The following is a 16,580-nucleotide window of genomic DNA, read 5'->3' on the forward strand; positions in this document are numbered from 1 at the left end:
TCAGCTAAGAACTGTCAGAAACCCAAAAAGCTTTTTAGAAGGGAAAAATAGAGAAGGAAAAGCTGACTCTATTTAAATAAGTGTGAGTTCCCTCCACTGATATTCCTACAAAACCAGATACCATTAAAAAATTACATATATATATATATATATATATATATATATATACACACACACACACACACACCACGTACATATAATTATATTTCTGAAGATGAATACTAAGTAAATATTTCTTGGAGTGGCTGAGGATTACTTTTCTTGTTTGATGTGATGCCACTATTTTCTAATGAGCTTGAATTATCAACTTGCAGATAGAGGGTTGATATACAAAGTGAAAATATGCCGTCCGCCTGCAGGGCCCCTTCTGAGGCACTGCCCGCGAATTCTTGTATGATCTGGAAGCCTGGCACTGTTGGAGCTGGGGACGGAGCTGCGTGTTTCTCAGGGGCCATTAGGACTTCAAAAGCAGACAGCCTCTGAAAGGGTGGCACTCTGATGCAAATTCACACTAAGGTGAGGTAACTGTGGCTCTTGGTAGGTATAGGGGGAGTGAGGAGGGGGGACGGCGTGGGGAGAAGAGAGGGACTGGCACGTAAAAAGCCACCTCACCTACTTGGCAGTTTGGCCAAATCAATGTCACTAAGTATATACAACAGTACTGAGATGTACACATAAATTCAATATGCATATGGTTCAGATTCTTCCCTCTACCCCTCCCTTCCTCCCTCCCTCCCTCCCTCCCTTCCTTCCTAATGCCTGGGACACTCACAGAACATCAGTGGAAGAACTACACTAAACTATACAACCAGAAAATAATGTCACGGTCACTATCTTCTTCACAGGAACACTCAACCTTAGATCAAATACATGCCTCAATTACATCTTTCATTTAAAAGTGAACCTCTCCTACTGGCATACTACCTCAAATAGCATCAAAGCAAAGTGAAACACAGGCAGCATTTAACAACGCTGGTAACCATGGAAACATATCATTAAAGAATATATAAACAGGAATGAATAATTAGATGAGAAATTCATTTCTACATTTATCTTTTTCCAAGACCCAGGAAAGGAAGCTCTCTTTTACCTCTCATCTCAATTTGGACACTTCCTCCTTAGCCTGTCTTCTAACAGAAAAATATGAGAATTCATAAAATGAGAATCTTAATATTGCCTCACTTAATAGATAAAGCTCTTTGTAGGCAAGTGACTAAAACCGATTGCAATGCCTATTGTTTGTTGTCTAGATGTAAAACTGAAGGTAGGAAGGAATCCTGAGGCAGCCGAAGAGTTTGCTTTGGGGATGGGAGTTAGGCAGGAAAATCTGACTTGCATCATGGTGACAAGGCGAGAGCAGTTAACCTTTAAAAACAGGAAGTACAAGCTGCCTCACTTAATAGAGGCATCTACGTGGTGGGACTGAGGGGAGAGTCTGGGCTCATGGATTCTTTCAGTGCTAGTACTCGGACACTCTACCTTCATACCTAGCAAAGTCCTAGATAAATTCTATGGCAGGCTAAGTTGGACATAAACTTAAAAAATTTCAAATAGCTTTAGAGACCATCTTGCTCAGGTTGTGCATCGGAATCACCTAGCTGGGAGGTAGGAGACCAGACAGTTTTTAGAACCTCACCCAACTCTGGGAATCCAATACTGTAAATATTTTCCCAAGTGATTTTGATGCAGTTGGTCACTAGGCCAGTGTTTGAGGACCACTGACCAAGGCTGACTTTTCATCATAGAGCAGTAGAAACTAAAGCCCAGAGCAGTTGTGGTAAACCAGCAGTTTGAGTTGCTGGTCTTAATTTTTCCCCTCCCTGTTAACGATATCACAGCCATGCCTTTGTCATGGCTTTGCAGTGAACAGAAGAATCATACCCCTTGCCCTTTGGCCTTGACCATATATGGCTGGCTTTGGCAAATGGGATGTTAACAAGCATGGTATGAACAGAGGCTTGGAATGTGCTTATATGATTTTGCTTTCTCTCTTGGAATTCTGCATTTTGCCATAGGATGAACAGAAATCAGGTAACCATTGGTCAAAGGAGGATGAGACACATGTGGATCATTGTGCCTCTCTGTAGCTTAGACCTAAGCCTAGCCAACTCCATCCAAGATGGGCCTAAATCAGCCAAATCATGACTGGTAAGCCAACCTGCTTATTACTATGATAAGCCACTGAATTTAAGAATGATTTGTCACGCGGTAGTATTATAGCAGTAGCGCACTAACAAAAAAATGAAGTGACTTATCCAAAACTGAATTCTAGCATTGGAACTAGAAGTTATAGCTTGTGAATCTTAGGCCTGACTTCTTTCTCCTGCTCTGTAATGTCTGTTTTCCTTTGCTTTCATTCCTTCACAGAGCTAAGCACATATATCTATATCCATTGCCTTTCTAAGGTCCTTCTGCTCAGCCTACAATCTGTATATTCCAGAACACTCTGTCACCTTCCCTTATCAGAGCTTACCTTTCCTTCCATCTTGTTCCTTCAGATTCTGCTTTCATGTTTCCAAAGGGACTAAGAAGTCTCAAAATAATTCTCCCGATTGTGTTAAGGAGTCACCCATTAATGAGTTAAACACTTACAGATAAAATTTCTTCTGCATATGATGTGGGGCTCACGAGAGACTTAGTGCCAAATAGTGGGAATTTAAGCATGACACATAGCAGTTGGTAGGAAAAATATTTTTAGGTGGGTGAGTTTGGTGCTTCTTAAATTACATCTAAACTAAATTCTATAAAGTTCGAGTTACTTTCAGACACTCTTTGTCAAAATATTTTATAAACTATATGCCTGATGGGGCCAAATAAATAAGTAAATAGACTATAAGCAAAGGTCATTGGGAGAAATACTCATATGGCATTCTTATTTTGTTCCTTTTTGTGGAAACATTTTTCACATGGAAGCAAATCTTTAGAGAGAACACATTTTTCTTTTCTAAAATATGTAGGTGTTTTGTTAAAGTAATAAAAAAAATTTCTGGTTCTTTGACCTTACTTTGCCTGTAGTTTCATGTTGAAGATTTTATTTTTACTTTAAGGTTGAGATATCATAAATCTGTATCACGTAAATGACTAATATTGGGATAATTTTGCAATATCAAGAAGAATAACAACAAAGAACGGAGTGAAAGGGTTAGTCTTCATTATTGGTAGAAGGGATCAAGTAACTTTCAGTGTTAAGTTAACCTGTGTCATTCTCTGGTTAGTGCAGAGAAGTCCATTAGTTTGCTTCTGTCTTAATTGCTATGTTTGAAAGGAGAAGCAAATAGATTAAGACCTTAGGATTTGCACAGAGACATCCATGAGCACATAAACCAATGAGCCAAAAGAATATTAGAAATCAGCAAACTTCTCCAAATATTCTGATATATCCCAAATCAACTAGAGCCCAAAGTTGTACACATTTGTAAACTTAAAACACACACAGACACACAGAAATACTTGTTGAATTCATATAAGCACAGAACTTTTTATATAGCAAATAAAAAACTATTCCAAAATATTCTTAATATTATTGGTTTGAGTTTCATGTAAAATAATATTTAATTTGGTTAACTGAATTTAACAAATATGTGTTAAATCATTACTCACAACGCACTTTGATAGTACTGTGGAAGAAAAACAGATTAGGAAGTAGTTTCTAATTTAAGTACCAGGTTTTTTTTCCTGTTAATAAATATTTTGTGCTAGAATACATTCTTCTTGAAGACAGGACAATGTCTATTTTGTTCACTGCTGTACTTCTAACACATATCACAGTGCCTGACACACAGCCACTAATAAGTGCTCAATAAATACGAATGAGTATGAATGACAGAAACGATTTGAAAGTAAAGAAGAAAAGTACCCACTAATTTAAGAGTAGTCTGCACACACTGGAATGGAAAGATTTTAAGCTTGAATGACTATAATGCAGTTTAAGGAGGAACTAGATGATGCTAGCATCCTGGGTGCTATTTTTGTCTTTGAGTTTTGGAAGCAGCAAATGTCTCATGCTAGGCCCAATATCAAGAAGAAAAAGGACTGTTGCAAAGAGAAGGAGTACACAGGGGCTTAACCTGTGGTCTGTTGAACTCTGGAAAGCAATGGAAGGGCTTTAGGGCCCACAGACTGTGCTCTATCTTCCTCAAGCATATGGCTAGGGAAAATCTCTTTCATCTCAGTGCAGCCAGTTCCTGATTTTGTCCTTTGAGAGTAGACTAATTTCACCAAAGAAAAATTTCTTGTGGTGAGCCCTCTTTGGAAACCACTTAGGCCATTGATATCTTTAAGATGGTGAACATTCAATGCCAAGTACAAGTTGAATTGGATGGGAAGTCTTGGTATTCTCTGCACAGATGGAGGATCTGTGAAAGTTGGCACTGCCTCAGCCTTTGCTGCTTCACTAAGGAAAGATGCTCCACATGTCAGGCTTTCTACGGGGGCCTGTATTGGTGTCAACAGCCCCTCCAACAATCCCAAAAGAGGTCTTTCAGTTGCTGTGAAAGTCTTCAACTTCCTCAGAGCCAAGAGCTCGAATCAGTGCCTTTTCAGTAGATCTTTGTCAAGATACAAGAACACACCATGAGGCTCTTTCTTAATAGAGAAGTTTGTTGGCAATTCAGAGAAGAAATTTAGAAGTGATTTAGTTTGATTAATTCTTGAAAATTTTTTAAGAGAAAAGAAAACTCCTTCTTAGAACAGATTGATAGTGAGAAGTTCATTTCAGGACTAGCTTTATAATGGCTGAAATCTTAGTCACATAAATGAAGCAAATCTTTTGATTAAAATGCTGAATTTACTATTAGAAATGCTGCTGAAAAACTATCAGTTTTGTTTGTTTGTTTGTTTGTTTGTTTGTTTGTTTTGGTCAAGCTGCTACTCAAATGAGGTGGTTGGAGTCAAATAACAATATAAATTTTCTAATACTGGAGATGAGACTGACAAAGTCTTGAGAATTTCTAGGGACAAAAATCAACAGACACTTGGCTCTATCTCTTATGAAGGTCACTTTTTGTTCAGATGGCTTTAAAATTGAAACAAATTGCTGACATAGATAACTTTGATTATATAGACTTAACGAAGATAATCTCATTGACCTGAGGACAAAGGAAATGATGCAATGTGAATTTTGGTTATTCTTGATGCCTGCCTATCCATATGAGATCTTGTGAGCTACAGGAGCTCTGATTCCATTTGCTATAAGAGATTTGTGAATCAGGGTTGTTCCTCTTATTGCTATTAAAATGAAGCATTGACATTGGCATGATGTCAAATATATTTCAATTTATTACTCCAGAAAAATTGCATTACTTTTTAATAATAATGATAAAATTATAATTTGCCATATTTTATGTGTAGGAGTTCCAACGCAATGAGGTAAATAGTAAGCACAATTTTTTGTGTATATGTTTACGAATACTGTTTCTAGGTGGATGCTTGTAAATTGAATCAGATTCTCAGAGGGGTTTGTGACTCAAAAAAGAAAGAAAGAAATTTTAAAAGAACAATTAAGGTGAAAAATAAGCTGATCAAGCAGCTTGCCCCTGTTTATGGGGGCTCTTCTGTACTTGTTTTGTGGGACTTCTGCCACAAAATTAGCTGTTGTCATCTTTTCTTACTCCATTTTTGCTGAGTGGTGCAGATTGGAGTTGGCTCTGTTACCCACACTGCAGGACATAAAAATCTGGCTCTGGATCTAAGGGGCAGGGGCTTAGGAGGTGGACTACAGTTCACTGTAAAAATCTTCTTGGAATAATATTACTTTAGGAGCAGTAAATACATAGTGGTCACTGCCTCAAAATAGCTAATTTCCAGCCTGATTAGGGACTTTTCAGTCTGTTAATTAGTTCAGAATTGTGATGAAGTTTCAAGGTGTTTGAAAAAAGAAGAGTGGCTGATAATAGGAGACTGGGTATCAGGCTGTGGAAGCCTACATGCAAGTACAGTTGTGACAAGTTATTTCCAACCCTCTCTAGCTCTGAAGAGGTGATGCTATTATAGAATAACATGTGCAAACACTTTTATTCAGAGTGATATATTCCAGTGTGAGCTGTCATGTAGTGTAGAGTTTTATGCCTTTTTTTCTTGCTGGGTTGATGATATGAAAACCCTTCCTAATACAATTGAAAAGTGTTCTTGAGCTCACCAAAGCAAAGGTCTGTTCTTTTGTATCCAAGAGTTTGTAAGCCAACAATTTGTGAGAGTAGGTGTAGACCGGCTCTTAAATTTTTACACACCCAAATTTTCCATTTCCTGTTTAAAAACTCTGAGAAGTGGGATCCCTGGGTGGCGCAGCGGTTTGGCGCCTGCCTTTGGCCCAGGGCGTGATCCTGGAGACCCAGGATCGAATCCCACATCAGGCTCCCGGTGCATGGAGCCTGCTTCTCCCTCTGCCTATGTCTCTGCCTCTCTCTCTCTCTCTCTCTGTGACTATCATAAATAAATAAAAATTAAAAAAAAATTAAAAAAAAAAAAAACTCTGAGAAGAATAATTGACCAGAGTGGTGGATATTTTATGTGGTTGAAAGGTAACTTCATCACTTACAATGGTAGTGAAAATAGTCTCTGCCTAAGCCTTAACGAATGTCTAAGAATGTATATGCAGATACAGTTTCTAGTCTGTGATGTTTGGGGGGCATTTGTAAATTCAGCATTATAAACTCAATTGCCATGGTGGATTGGGGGGTGAAGTACCCTTGTATTTAAAAAGATGACATGGGGGAAGCCCTGGTGGCGCAGCTGTTTAGCGCCGCCTGCAGCCCAGGGCGTGATCCTGGAGACCCTGGATCGAGTCCCACGTCAGGCTCCCTGCATGGAGCCTGCTTCTCCCTCTGCCTGGGTCTCTGCCTCTCTCTCTCTCTCTGTCCCCATGAATAAATAAATAAAATTCTTAAAAAAAATTCTCTATCTTTAAACAAAATAAAATAAAAATAAAAAAATAAAGATGACATGGACTGGGCACTCTCTGGCAATATCCAAAAGCCTCTTTTGATTTAGGACAGAACAAGGTTTAGAGAGGAAGATATATACATTTAAATTAAGATTGGGGAGAGGCAGGCTTGCATAAGGAAGTATGTAACTGGTGAGAATGGTGTGGTGTGCTAATGTTGAGGCTGGTTAGAGAGATTCAGTTTACGGAGTTTATCTGCATGATGAAATTTCTAATTATGTTGCTTCTTTTTATCTTAATATGTGTGACATTTTTGGATGTGCTTAAAATATTATATTTCAGTGCTAAAATGAGCTATAAGAATCGACCTTCTCAAGCACTTTCTGCTAGTCATCTCTTATATTCTAGTTAGAGTTCCTCTAGAGTCTAATTGCCTTGGGTTAGATAACTATTTGGTGTTAGAACTTGGACTGAATCAGACCTGACTTCCAAACAAGGGCCCTTTTCCAATATTCCAAGTTGCTGCAAATTAAAAGAGAAAAAGAATACCTCAACAACCAAAAAATGAATAATTCAATTAAAAGTAGCCAGAAGACGTGAATAGACATTTCTCCAAAGAAGACATACAGATGGCCAATAGACACATGAAAAGATGCTCACCATCACTTATCATGAGGGAAATGCAAATCAAAACTATCATGAGATATCACCTCACACCTGTCAGAATGGCTAAAATCAACAACACAAGAAGCAAAAGGTGTTGGTGAGAATGTAGAGAAAGGGGAACGTTTTTGCACTGTTGGTGGGAATGGAAACTGGTGTAGCCATTGTGGAAAATACTATGGAGGTTCCTCAAAAAGCTAAAAATAGAACTATACTAAGATCCAGCAATCACACTACTAGGTATTTACTACCCAAAGAGTACAAAAATACTGATTCAAAGGGATATGTGCACCCCAATGTTTATAGCAGCATTATCTACAATAGCCAAATTATGGAAACAGCTCAAGTGTCCATTGATTGATTAATGGGTAAAGACGAAGTGGTACATACATACAATGGAATATTATTCAGCTAAAAAGAATAAAATCTTGCCATTTGAAATGACATGGATGGAGCTAGAGAGTATAATGTTAAGTGAAATAAGTCAGAGAAAGACAAATACCATATGATTTCATTCATATGTGGAATTCAAGAAACAAAACAAATGAGCAAAGGGGGAAAAACAAAGAAAGAAAGAAAGAGGCAAACCAAGAACCAAACTCTAAACTACAGAGAATAAACAGACAGTTACCAGAAGAGAGGCTGGGTAGGGGTATGGGTTTACTAGGTAATGAGGATTTAAAAAATTATTTAAAAAAATAAAAAGAGACTACAAAGAGAAATATATTTTCTTATCTTTTATAAATACAGAATAGTTAACGGAATTTGTTTTCTTACTTTTTGTGTAGCAAACATGCATGTATTGGTAAGTGGAGATTATTTTCCTACTTTGAGGTAAATTAGCGTTCTTTAGGGATACTAGTGTTTTTTGAAAGCTAAAGGAAACAAATAAAATATTCACAGTAAATCTTAACCAGTTGCACCAACACTGTATCTATTTTTTCCTAGTTCAATGTAGAAAACACAGTAAGTACTGAATTTTTGTTTAGTGAATAAGTTAAATCAAACATTCATTTGGGACTCGTTAAATGCCAAGCTTGCTGAATGTTATCTAATCCTTGAGATTCAACTCCTTTCCACTTCTCTCCAGAAGTTTCTCAATCCTTTAACAAAAAGTCTTCCTTTATTATATTTATAGCTCATATTATTTGCTTATATTTTTATATCTAGCAATTCTTTACAACTATTTAATTATATGGCTCTAAATAACTGCTACTGTTTTGCATGTTCCAGATTCCCTGAGGAAAGTTTCAAACTTATCAGGAAGTTAATAAATTTTTTTGAGATTAATATTTTGTTCACTAGGTCATTTTTTTCCCAAATAATCACAGGTCTCAAGTATAGTAGGACTAATGTAAACCTTTAGTTTTTATAAATAGGTAAATTGTGCTCCAAATATTTAGATGGAACTATCTAAATTATTGAGCACTTTAGATGATAAATCTAATACTTTACTGTCTGATAAAGATAACACATGATAGGGAGACAGAAAACTGAGGGCCAGGACACAGTAGTTGAAAATATGGGAAAAGTGAGGAAGCATCAGGAGACTATTAATAATTATTTCTCCCTTTCATATTTGTGTTTTAGCAGATCTTATTCTAGTTGGTTTGAAAATTAAATTAAATCATCTTGATGCATAAGGAATAAAAGACACCACACACTCTAGAGAGGAGAAGATACAGAGGAGGGATTTGGCTTTTGTAGCTGACTTTCAAATATTTGAAACAATTTCATTTGGAAATAAATGGGTTTCCTCGGTCCACGTTTCCCTACCGGGAACCATTGGATTGAAGTTCTAAAGGGGTAGAAATTCATTTTACATGAGGTAAACAGTTTAGTAATTAGCAAATCAGATGTTGTTTCTTGGAATAAATGAGCTCTTCATTTTGGATCTATTTCAGTAGAAAGTTGTTGACAATTTGCTGAGAGCAGACAGGAAGCGAATAGATTTATGTATTGTGAAGGAGATTGAACCAGTGAATTTTAAATTCTCTTTATAATTCTAAGAGATTGCCACTCTCTTCTTGGGATCTAATTGACCTTTGATATGACTTCTTGATGCCATTTTGAATAATAAGAAAGAAAAAAGATCTGCAATTTATTAATAAGTGTTCCAAACACTAAATATTACCCAACAAGTACAACTGATCTTCGCATTTTCTTTCGTTACGTAATTGGTATTACTTCTAGGGTCTGCTTCTACAGATCATAGATCAAAAATAATCTATGAAAATACAATGTTCATATTTTAAAGGATCGTGTCATTAGGGCAGCATGCTTGGGAAAATAGTTTCTGGGATGTCTAAAATTTATATTGGGTTGTAAAACTGAAGTATGGGCCAAGGGCTAACAACCTTGAATTTTGCCCTTAAAATTAGTCACAGACAATCTGCTTCTTTACAAATACATTACTACTGAGTAGTGTCCTTCTGATTGATATGGCCAGAGCTACCTTTTTCAGCAGTCTTTTAAGCACCAATCCTTCATTCTGGTTCTAAAAATGAGATGGGCTCCTCCTCCCTAGTTGGGACATCAATTTTTACCTGCCAATACAGTTTGATGAGCTTGCTTATACACTGCTCACTTCCTCCACAGAGCCAGAACATGTAGTCAGCAATCATGGCACTCCTAAGAACAAGGACAATTAAAAAAAATAAATTTATAAGACAGAAGGAAAACCATAACAAGTAGTATATGTATAAATACTGAGGAAGAAGATTTTGTAATGTATCAATTTGACTAGATGAATATTAAGCAAAGCCGCGGCACATTTTAGACTGCAGAAAGTAGGGTGGTTTTTGTTTTCTGTTGTTTCTTTTAATCTAAAGTAAAACTATAAGAGAAACAACCAGCCATTTGTCTTCTAGATGTTTTTTTCTGCTTGTACGGTGTAAGAATACTTAAAGACTATGAAGGAATGCATTGTTTTGGTTGCCCCTTATTAAGCTTCAAAGCATTTATAGAGCAGCACATATTTTATGGACTCTAAAATGCCTTCAAACCTAGCTTAGCATGTACAGGTAACTATTGTAGTGCTATTTAAGCATATCTCAGATTTTACCTGAATTAAAGATCATTCACCTGTGATTACATTGGCCTCCTTAAAAGTAAAAATAAAAAATTTTCCAATTCAACAAACACTCCCCTCCCCCCAACTTTTGTGTTTAATTGAATTGGTTTTAGTATCTAGTGTGTACAACCACTGAATTAGTCTTATTAAGCTGAGAGGATATTAAAAACTATTGCGCAATTGATATTAATTCATTGCTTAGCACCCTTTGGAAAAACAGTTTACTTTTATGACTGTTTCTGCTAGGCCTCTCTATTTCTTTTCTCCAGAGATTCCAAATCCAATTAAATGTGACTAGAAGTAATTCCAAATTGTCACGTTAGCCAATTAAACATATAATAATCCTGTGTACCAAATCACTAGTACCAAAAGTTTATTTATTTAAGTAGAGCTATCATGGTGTACCCCTGAATGTTTTTCTTATCTTTGCCTGCAGATATGTGTTGTTTCTTGACATCATTGTAAATTGAATTAGAAATTTTCCTTCCCTAAATATAGGTTGTCTGAAGCACAGCAGCTATAAACTTACTATGGTACTCTGTTAGAAGAATTAAAATGTTTAGATTCTGGCTCAGGACAGACAAAAATTAGGACTTTAAAAAAAAAAACAATGGGAAAAAATACCACCATTTGGAGGGTTATGCAGCTCAATATATTTTTTTACATGTGTGGTATTGGAAAGGAGCTGTCCACTGACATTTCAAAATAAATGACAATAATTTAGGAATATAATCTTTTAAGAGCCCTTTTTATAGTTTCCAAAGCCCTAATTTACTGATAAGATAAACTGAGCTAGGAGGTTTTGATGTTGTGTGAATATGTAAGAAGTAGGAAAAAAAGTTGTGAAAATTATAGATGAGAGGGGGCAAAAGTGAATTTCAAAATTTGCATTTGATAGAAACACTTGGAAAAATTTTCCTCTCATGACTACCTAAAAAGGAAGTCTACTTAGGTACCTGTCACCTAATAGAAATCCATTTAACAAATTCTGAATTTAGGAAATCAATGAAAAATTTTAAAAATCTCACTCTCAAAGACAGCACGCACGTATTTATAGAAGTTGGGTACTCTTAGGTGACGACTTGATTCTGCACTCTGATTTCTCCTCTCATTACCATTTGGATGTGTAGATATGGCTCAGCAAACATTGTTTAATGAGGACACCAGCCATTAGTTAAACCAGGGGTGAGTAGAATTTTCCTGTAAAGGGTCAGATAGTAAATAGTTTAGGCTCTGTGGGCCATGGGGTAACTGCCTTGTGGAAGGACCTATGGACCATAAGTAAACAAATGAGTGGGGTTGTGTTCCATAAGACTTCACTTCCATAAACGCTGGATTTGGTATAGTTTGCCTAATTGTAAGATAAGTTAGGAGGTTGAGCAACATCAGGCGAGCATTGATATAACTGCCAATCAACAGTTAGGCACCAGCTTCTATAGGTTCTGGCCACAGGCCCCCTTAAATATTTCAGTCTACTGTTTTCTCTTTAGGGACAGTATATGCATTGTGCTCAGATTACTGTGCAGAGTTTAAGAAAGAAACTTTACAATTTTGAAACATGCGAAAAATGTAAAAGATAAATCCTGGATCCTAGGTACAGAGGCTTGAGTTAAGTAAACGGTAAATGGGCAGTTTCCATCACGTTCATGATCGCCATTCTTAGATTGGAACAGCTGTGAGGGAAAAAGATCACAACAGTGGGTTTCTAGAGCTTTCCTGGATTTTTAATGCTTTTGGTGATTTGGTTTTGAGTTCACCATTGTAAAATCAGAAGTTTTAGTATAAAAAAAAATAAAAAAATAAAAATAAAAAAAAGAAGTTTTAGTATTTTTACTAATGTTTTCCAAACACCTGGGGGCTCAAGTCTTCTTCCAAACGAACACATCTCCAAAATTGTATTGAAACAAGTGAAGAATTAAGATTCATTGAAATTTATTACCTGACCTCAGTGAAGCACAATTATTCTAATAGTAAAAAAGATACTAGTATTAAACAACAAAGTATGGTTTCACAAAGCTACGTGTTTGCTAATATATAAATAAGTATAACTTATTTCTCTTAATGTTGGGAACACAATTTATATAATAGTTGCTTCAAACCCATTTTCTTTCTAGTGGAAGTGGCAGTTATGTTTTCACCACCCACCTTCCTTTGTCTGGTTCCCTATCATAGCTCTGTCCTCCAGGCGAGCCTTTACAAATCAGTATAAAATTCAGTGGAAGAACATGAAAAGAGCATGGAAATAACATTATACCATGCAGCATCTGTGAGGCAAGAGACAGGGGTCTTTAATCACGTTGAATTTATAAAGGGCAAAGATAATTAATTCATCAACTCAGCGTCTACGGGGAGTCAAGTACCTTGTGGGATCCCGGTTCTGGCACACTCACCTCATGAATCAAATGTAAACAGTAACCGTCATTCTTCCTACTTCCCTTCAGGTATCTCTGTTTACCTTTAGACCAACATCCTGGAGGCTAGTCAATGTGACCCAACGTTGCTTCTAAATGTCTTTGTTTCATTGTCGTTATTCTACTCAACTTACTTTCATTAATCTACTGAATATTGTGGCTGCACCGAAACTGGAGGATCACGTTAGCCAACTCCCTTTCAGTGACAGTGGGTGGTTTCCTATCTGTCCCTCTTGAGCTTTTGCTAGTGCTTGGCACCAGGTTAAGCATTTTACACAGTAGAGCGTGAACCTGGTCCACTCGCCCATACTTCTGCATCAGATCTCATCCTACCCATGGAACTGCTCTAGTAAAACACACACACTCTCTCTCTCTCTCTCATTATCGCTCTCACTCTCGCTCTCATTCCTTTTCTTTCCTCTTTTTCATTTTCTTTTGTCCTGGAGCTCTTCTACCAGCACACAGAAGTGCTGTTGTCTCTGCCGTCTTAAAATAAAACATCCCCAAAGCCTCTTGTGATCCACTTCCCTCCCAGTTCTCATCTTAATTCTTTCCTTCTACACACACACACACACACACACACAAAAAAAAAAACAACAACAACAATAAAACAACAACAAACAAATAACAACAAGCCCACAGAAACTCTTTGGGAAAGCCATGTATACTCCTTATCTCTAATTTCTCTTTTCCTGCTCGCTCCTGAACTCACTCCAGCAAGTCTCTTATTCCTACCATTTCACTGAAAACTGCTCTTGTCAAGGCTACTAATGGTTTCCATGCTGCTAAAACAGTGATTTAATTCTCAGTCTTCATTTTGCACATCCTCTCAGGTGCAAGTGATACAACAGCTTGTTCCCTCTTTCTTTTTTTTTCTTTTTTTTTTTTTCCCTCTTTCAATATACACTTTCCCACTTGGGTTCCACATCTCCGCTCTTTCCTGTTTCCTTCTATCTTACTAGTTGCTCTTTTCAGTGTCCTTTTCTAGTATCTTCTCATCTCTCTGAAAGCCTACCTTTGGCATGCCCAAGGCTGCAATGTTTAGACCCCTTCTCTTTCTATATGTGACCCCTTGGTGATCTCACCAGTTTCATGGTTCTAGATACAGCCTATGGGTTGACAACCCCTACACGTATATCCTGAACTTAAACTTCTTTTTGGGTCTCAAGACTTGTAGAAATTGTCTTCTTCACTTTTCTACTTGGATACTCAGTAGCTATTTCAAGCTTAATATTTCTATACCTGAGACTCTAACCTTCCCTTACTTTCCTGCTCCAATCTCTAATAGTCTTCTACAACCATCCAGTTTCTCAGGCAAAAAAAATTAAAATTAGTGCTCCAGAGCAGATCACTACTGTGCTTAAAACTGCAAAGGCTTCTTATCTCAGAGTAAAAGCCAGTTTTTAAAATGGCATTGAGCCCCCTGTCATATGGTCTCTGATCTCATTTCTGATTTACTCTGCTCCAGACCAGCTGCCTACTCTGCTGTTGCTCAAAAAGAATGGGTACACTGTTGCCTCTGGGATTTTGCATTGGACAATCCCTGTTCTGGGATGTTCCTTCTCTAGAACATACTCACTCCTTTCTTTAGGACTTTATCAGATGTTATTTTCTCAGTGAGGACTCCCCTGACCACATTCCAATACTATCCATACCAAAGCCAAAAATATTTGCTATCTGGGTCTTTCCTGGAATGCAAGCTTCCTGAGGGCCGGGAGTTTGGTCTGTTTTATCCACGGCTCTATCCCCAGTGCCTAGAACGGTGTTGGTGTGGTAGTCACACCATAAATATTTGTTGAATTAATGACCACACATTACCTAATATTTTAAAGTCAAAAAATTAAATTATTGTTACAAAAATCTGAGGGCTATAGAGTTACGTATCTTGGTAGGATCCTACCAGAAGGAGTCTGGCCCTGGATTATCTCACTGCTCGCATTAACAATGCCTTTGTTCTAGAGGGGGCGTGGGAATGGAGTGACAGGGGGGTGGGCTTGCCCGATGTAGAACCCAACATTTAGCTCACATTGGAGTTTAATAAATGCTCATGGATGCTGATGTATTTTTAACATAAATTGAAGAGGAAACGTACCAGAAGCACATTAGCCTATTGTGCTGTATCTGAACTTATTTTCTAACATGATGCCTTCACTCATGTCAGCTTCCCTGCGAGCCTACTGTACTCTTCTTCTGATACGATATTTGATTACATTTTAGAAAAGTGTCTCTGAAGTCACATTTGATTTACTTAATACATCTGTTAAATGTAAAAGGGCCAAAATCTGGCTTTTAAATATATATGTATCTAAAATAAAAGATTTTTCTGCCCTAACTCAGCTTATCGTGAATCAAATCCCATTCCCACAGAACAGCAAATACACGATGCAAGAATTTGACATGTTATTATTAATAAGATAGGTACCCGCCGTTTTGCTTTCCAAATTAATACCATACATGGATCACGATGTTTAAGCATTTTCATGCGAGGTGATTTTACAGATGGGATGTTTCCAAACGGTCTGTGCAGTTCTAAGGTTATGAGAGTATACTCTTGACAATTCTCAGGGCCTACATTCATATTCAAAATCCGTAACATTTCTACTCAGTGTGGCCACTTGGTGGTGTAAAACAATAAGATATGGGTAAACAAAAGAAAATCACAGCACACAATCAGCTGTGTGTTCTCACAGGGCTGACTGGCTGGGACCTTGAAAAGTCATTCGTTCATCACCTTGCCTTTAGGCAGGATCACACTTAAACCTTTCAAATGAGACTGATGAGAATCTATTCTGTTTTAAAGACCTCCACAGAAGGACATTGCTCTGCCTTCCTCACTGATCCCTTAGTTTCACAGCCATAAATAGCATCTTCTGCAGTTTTAGTCTGCTGGTTTCAGTTTTTTCTCCAGGGTTAAAGCAACCTACACCTGGACCTTATCCTCTGGATAGCGGTTCTACATATCCTCACCAAAATTTATTAATCTCTCTTCCCTAGGTTAATTAATTAACCTCAGGAGCTTTAATCTTTCTCGATGGGTCCCCTTTGCTTGACATTAGTGAGTTTCATGATTGTCTTTTTCAACTTGTTTAAGTTCCTCCTTTTCTTTCTCCTACACTCGGAAACTGACCTCTCCCAAGAGTCTAAGGATAATCCTACGGGGTTTGTAGGCAGCTACTGCATTTACGTAACTGGTATACACACTTCTAGGAAGCGGGTCTACTGGATAGTTCTAACCACAGAATCCTATTGTCATCATACTTAGGAGGTTGTTTCCTTTCTCCTAAGGAAGAACACATGTATAGGCATGTTGTTCATTTAGGTTGATTAAGACTGATTACGGTGTATATTCCTTTTGAAGACAAACATACACTAATATTGAAGAGATTGTATTCTGATCAGGAGGGAAACCAAACCATCAAATCCACTCAAGTAAACACACACATACACCTGTACACAGCTGCTTTTTGCAGGCTCACATATTTTCCACACAGCCCTCAGCCACAGTGATCTTTAAAATCTATGTAAATATAAAAGACCTCAAAATAGAGTCCAC

At 37.3% G+C, this 16,580-nt stretch overlaps 1 protein-coding gene across 9 annotated transcripts in view; it reads right to left on the minus strand.

Annotated features, from left to right (window-relative positions):
* SPATA16 (spermatogenesis associated 16) overlaps positions 1-16,580 on the minus strand; it is a 236,212-nt gene that overhangs the window by 88,126 nt on the left and 131,506 nt on the right. For all 9 annotated transcript variants that reach the window (XM_038583921.1, XM_038583920.1, XM_038583919.1 and 6 more), the window contains exon 5: positions 10,090-10,174. In XM_038583921.1, coding sequence (XP_038439849.1) covers positions 10,090-10,174 — 85 coding nt within the window. The remainder of the gene's footprint in view (positions 1-10,089; positions 10,175-16,580) is intronic.

The sequence above is a fragment of the Canis lupus genome, chromosome 34 (genome assembly GCF_011100685.1).
Source record: "Canis lupus familiaris isolate Mischka breed German Shepherd chromosome 34, alternate assembly UU_Cfam_GSD_1.0, whole genome shotgun sequence".
Lineage (NCBI taxonomy): Eukaryota > Metazoa > Chordata > Mammalia > Carnivora > Canidae > Canis > Canis lupus.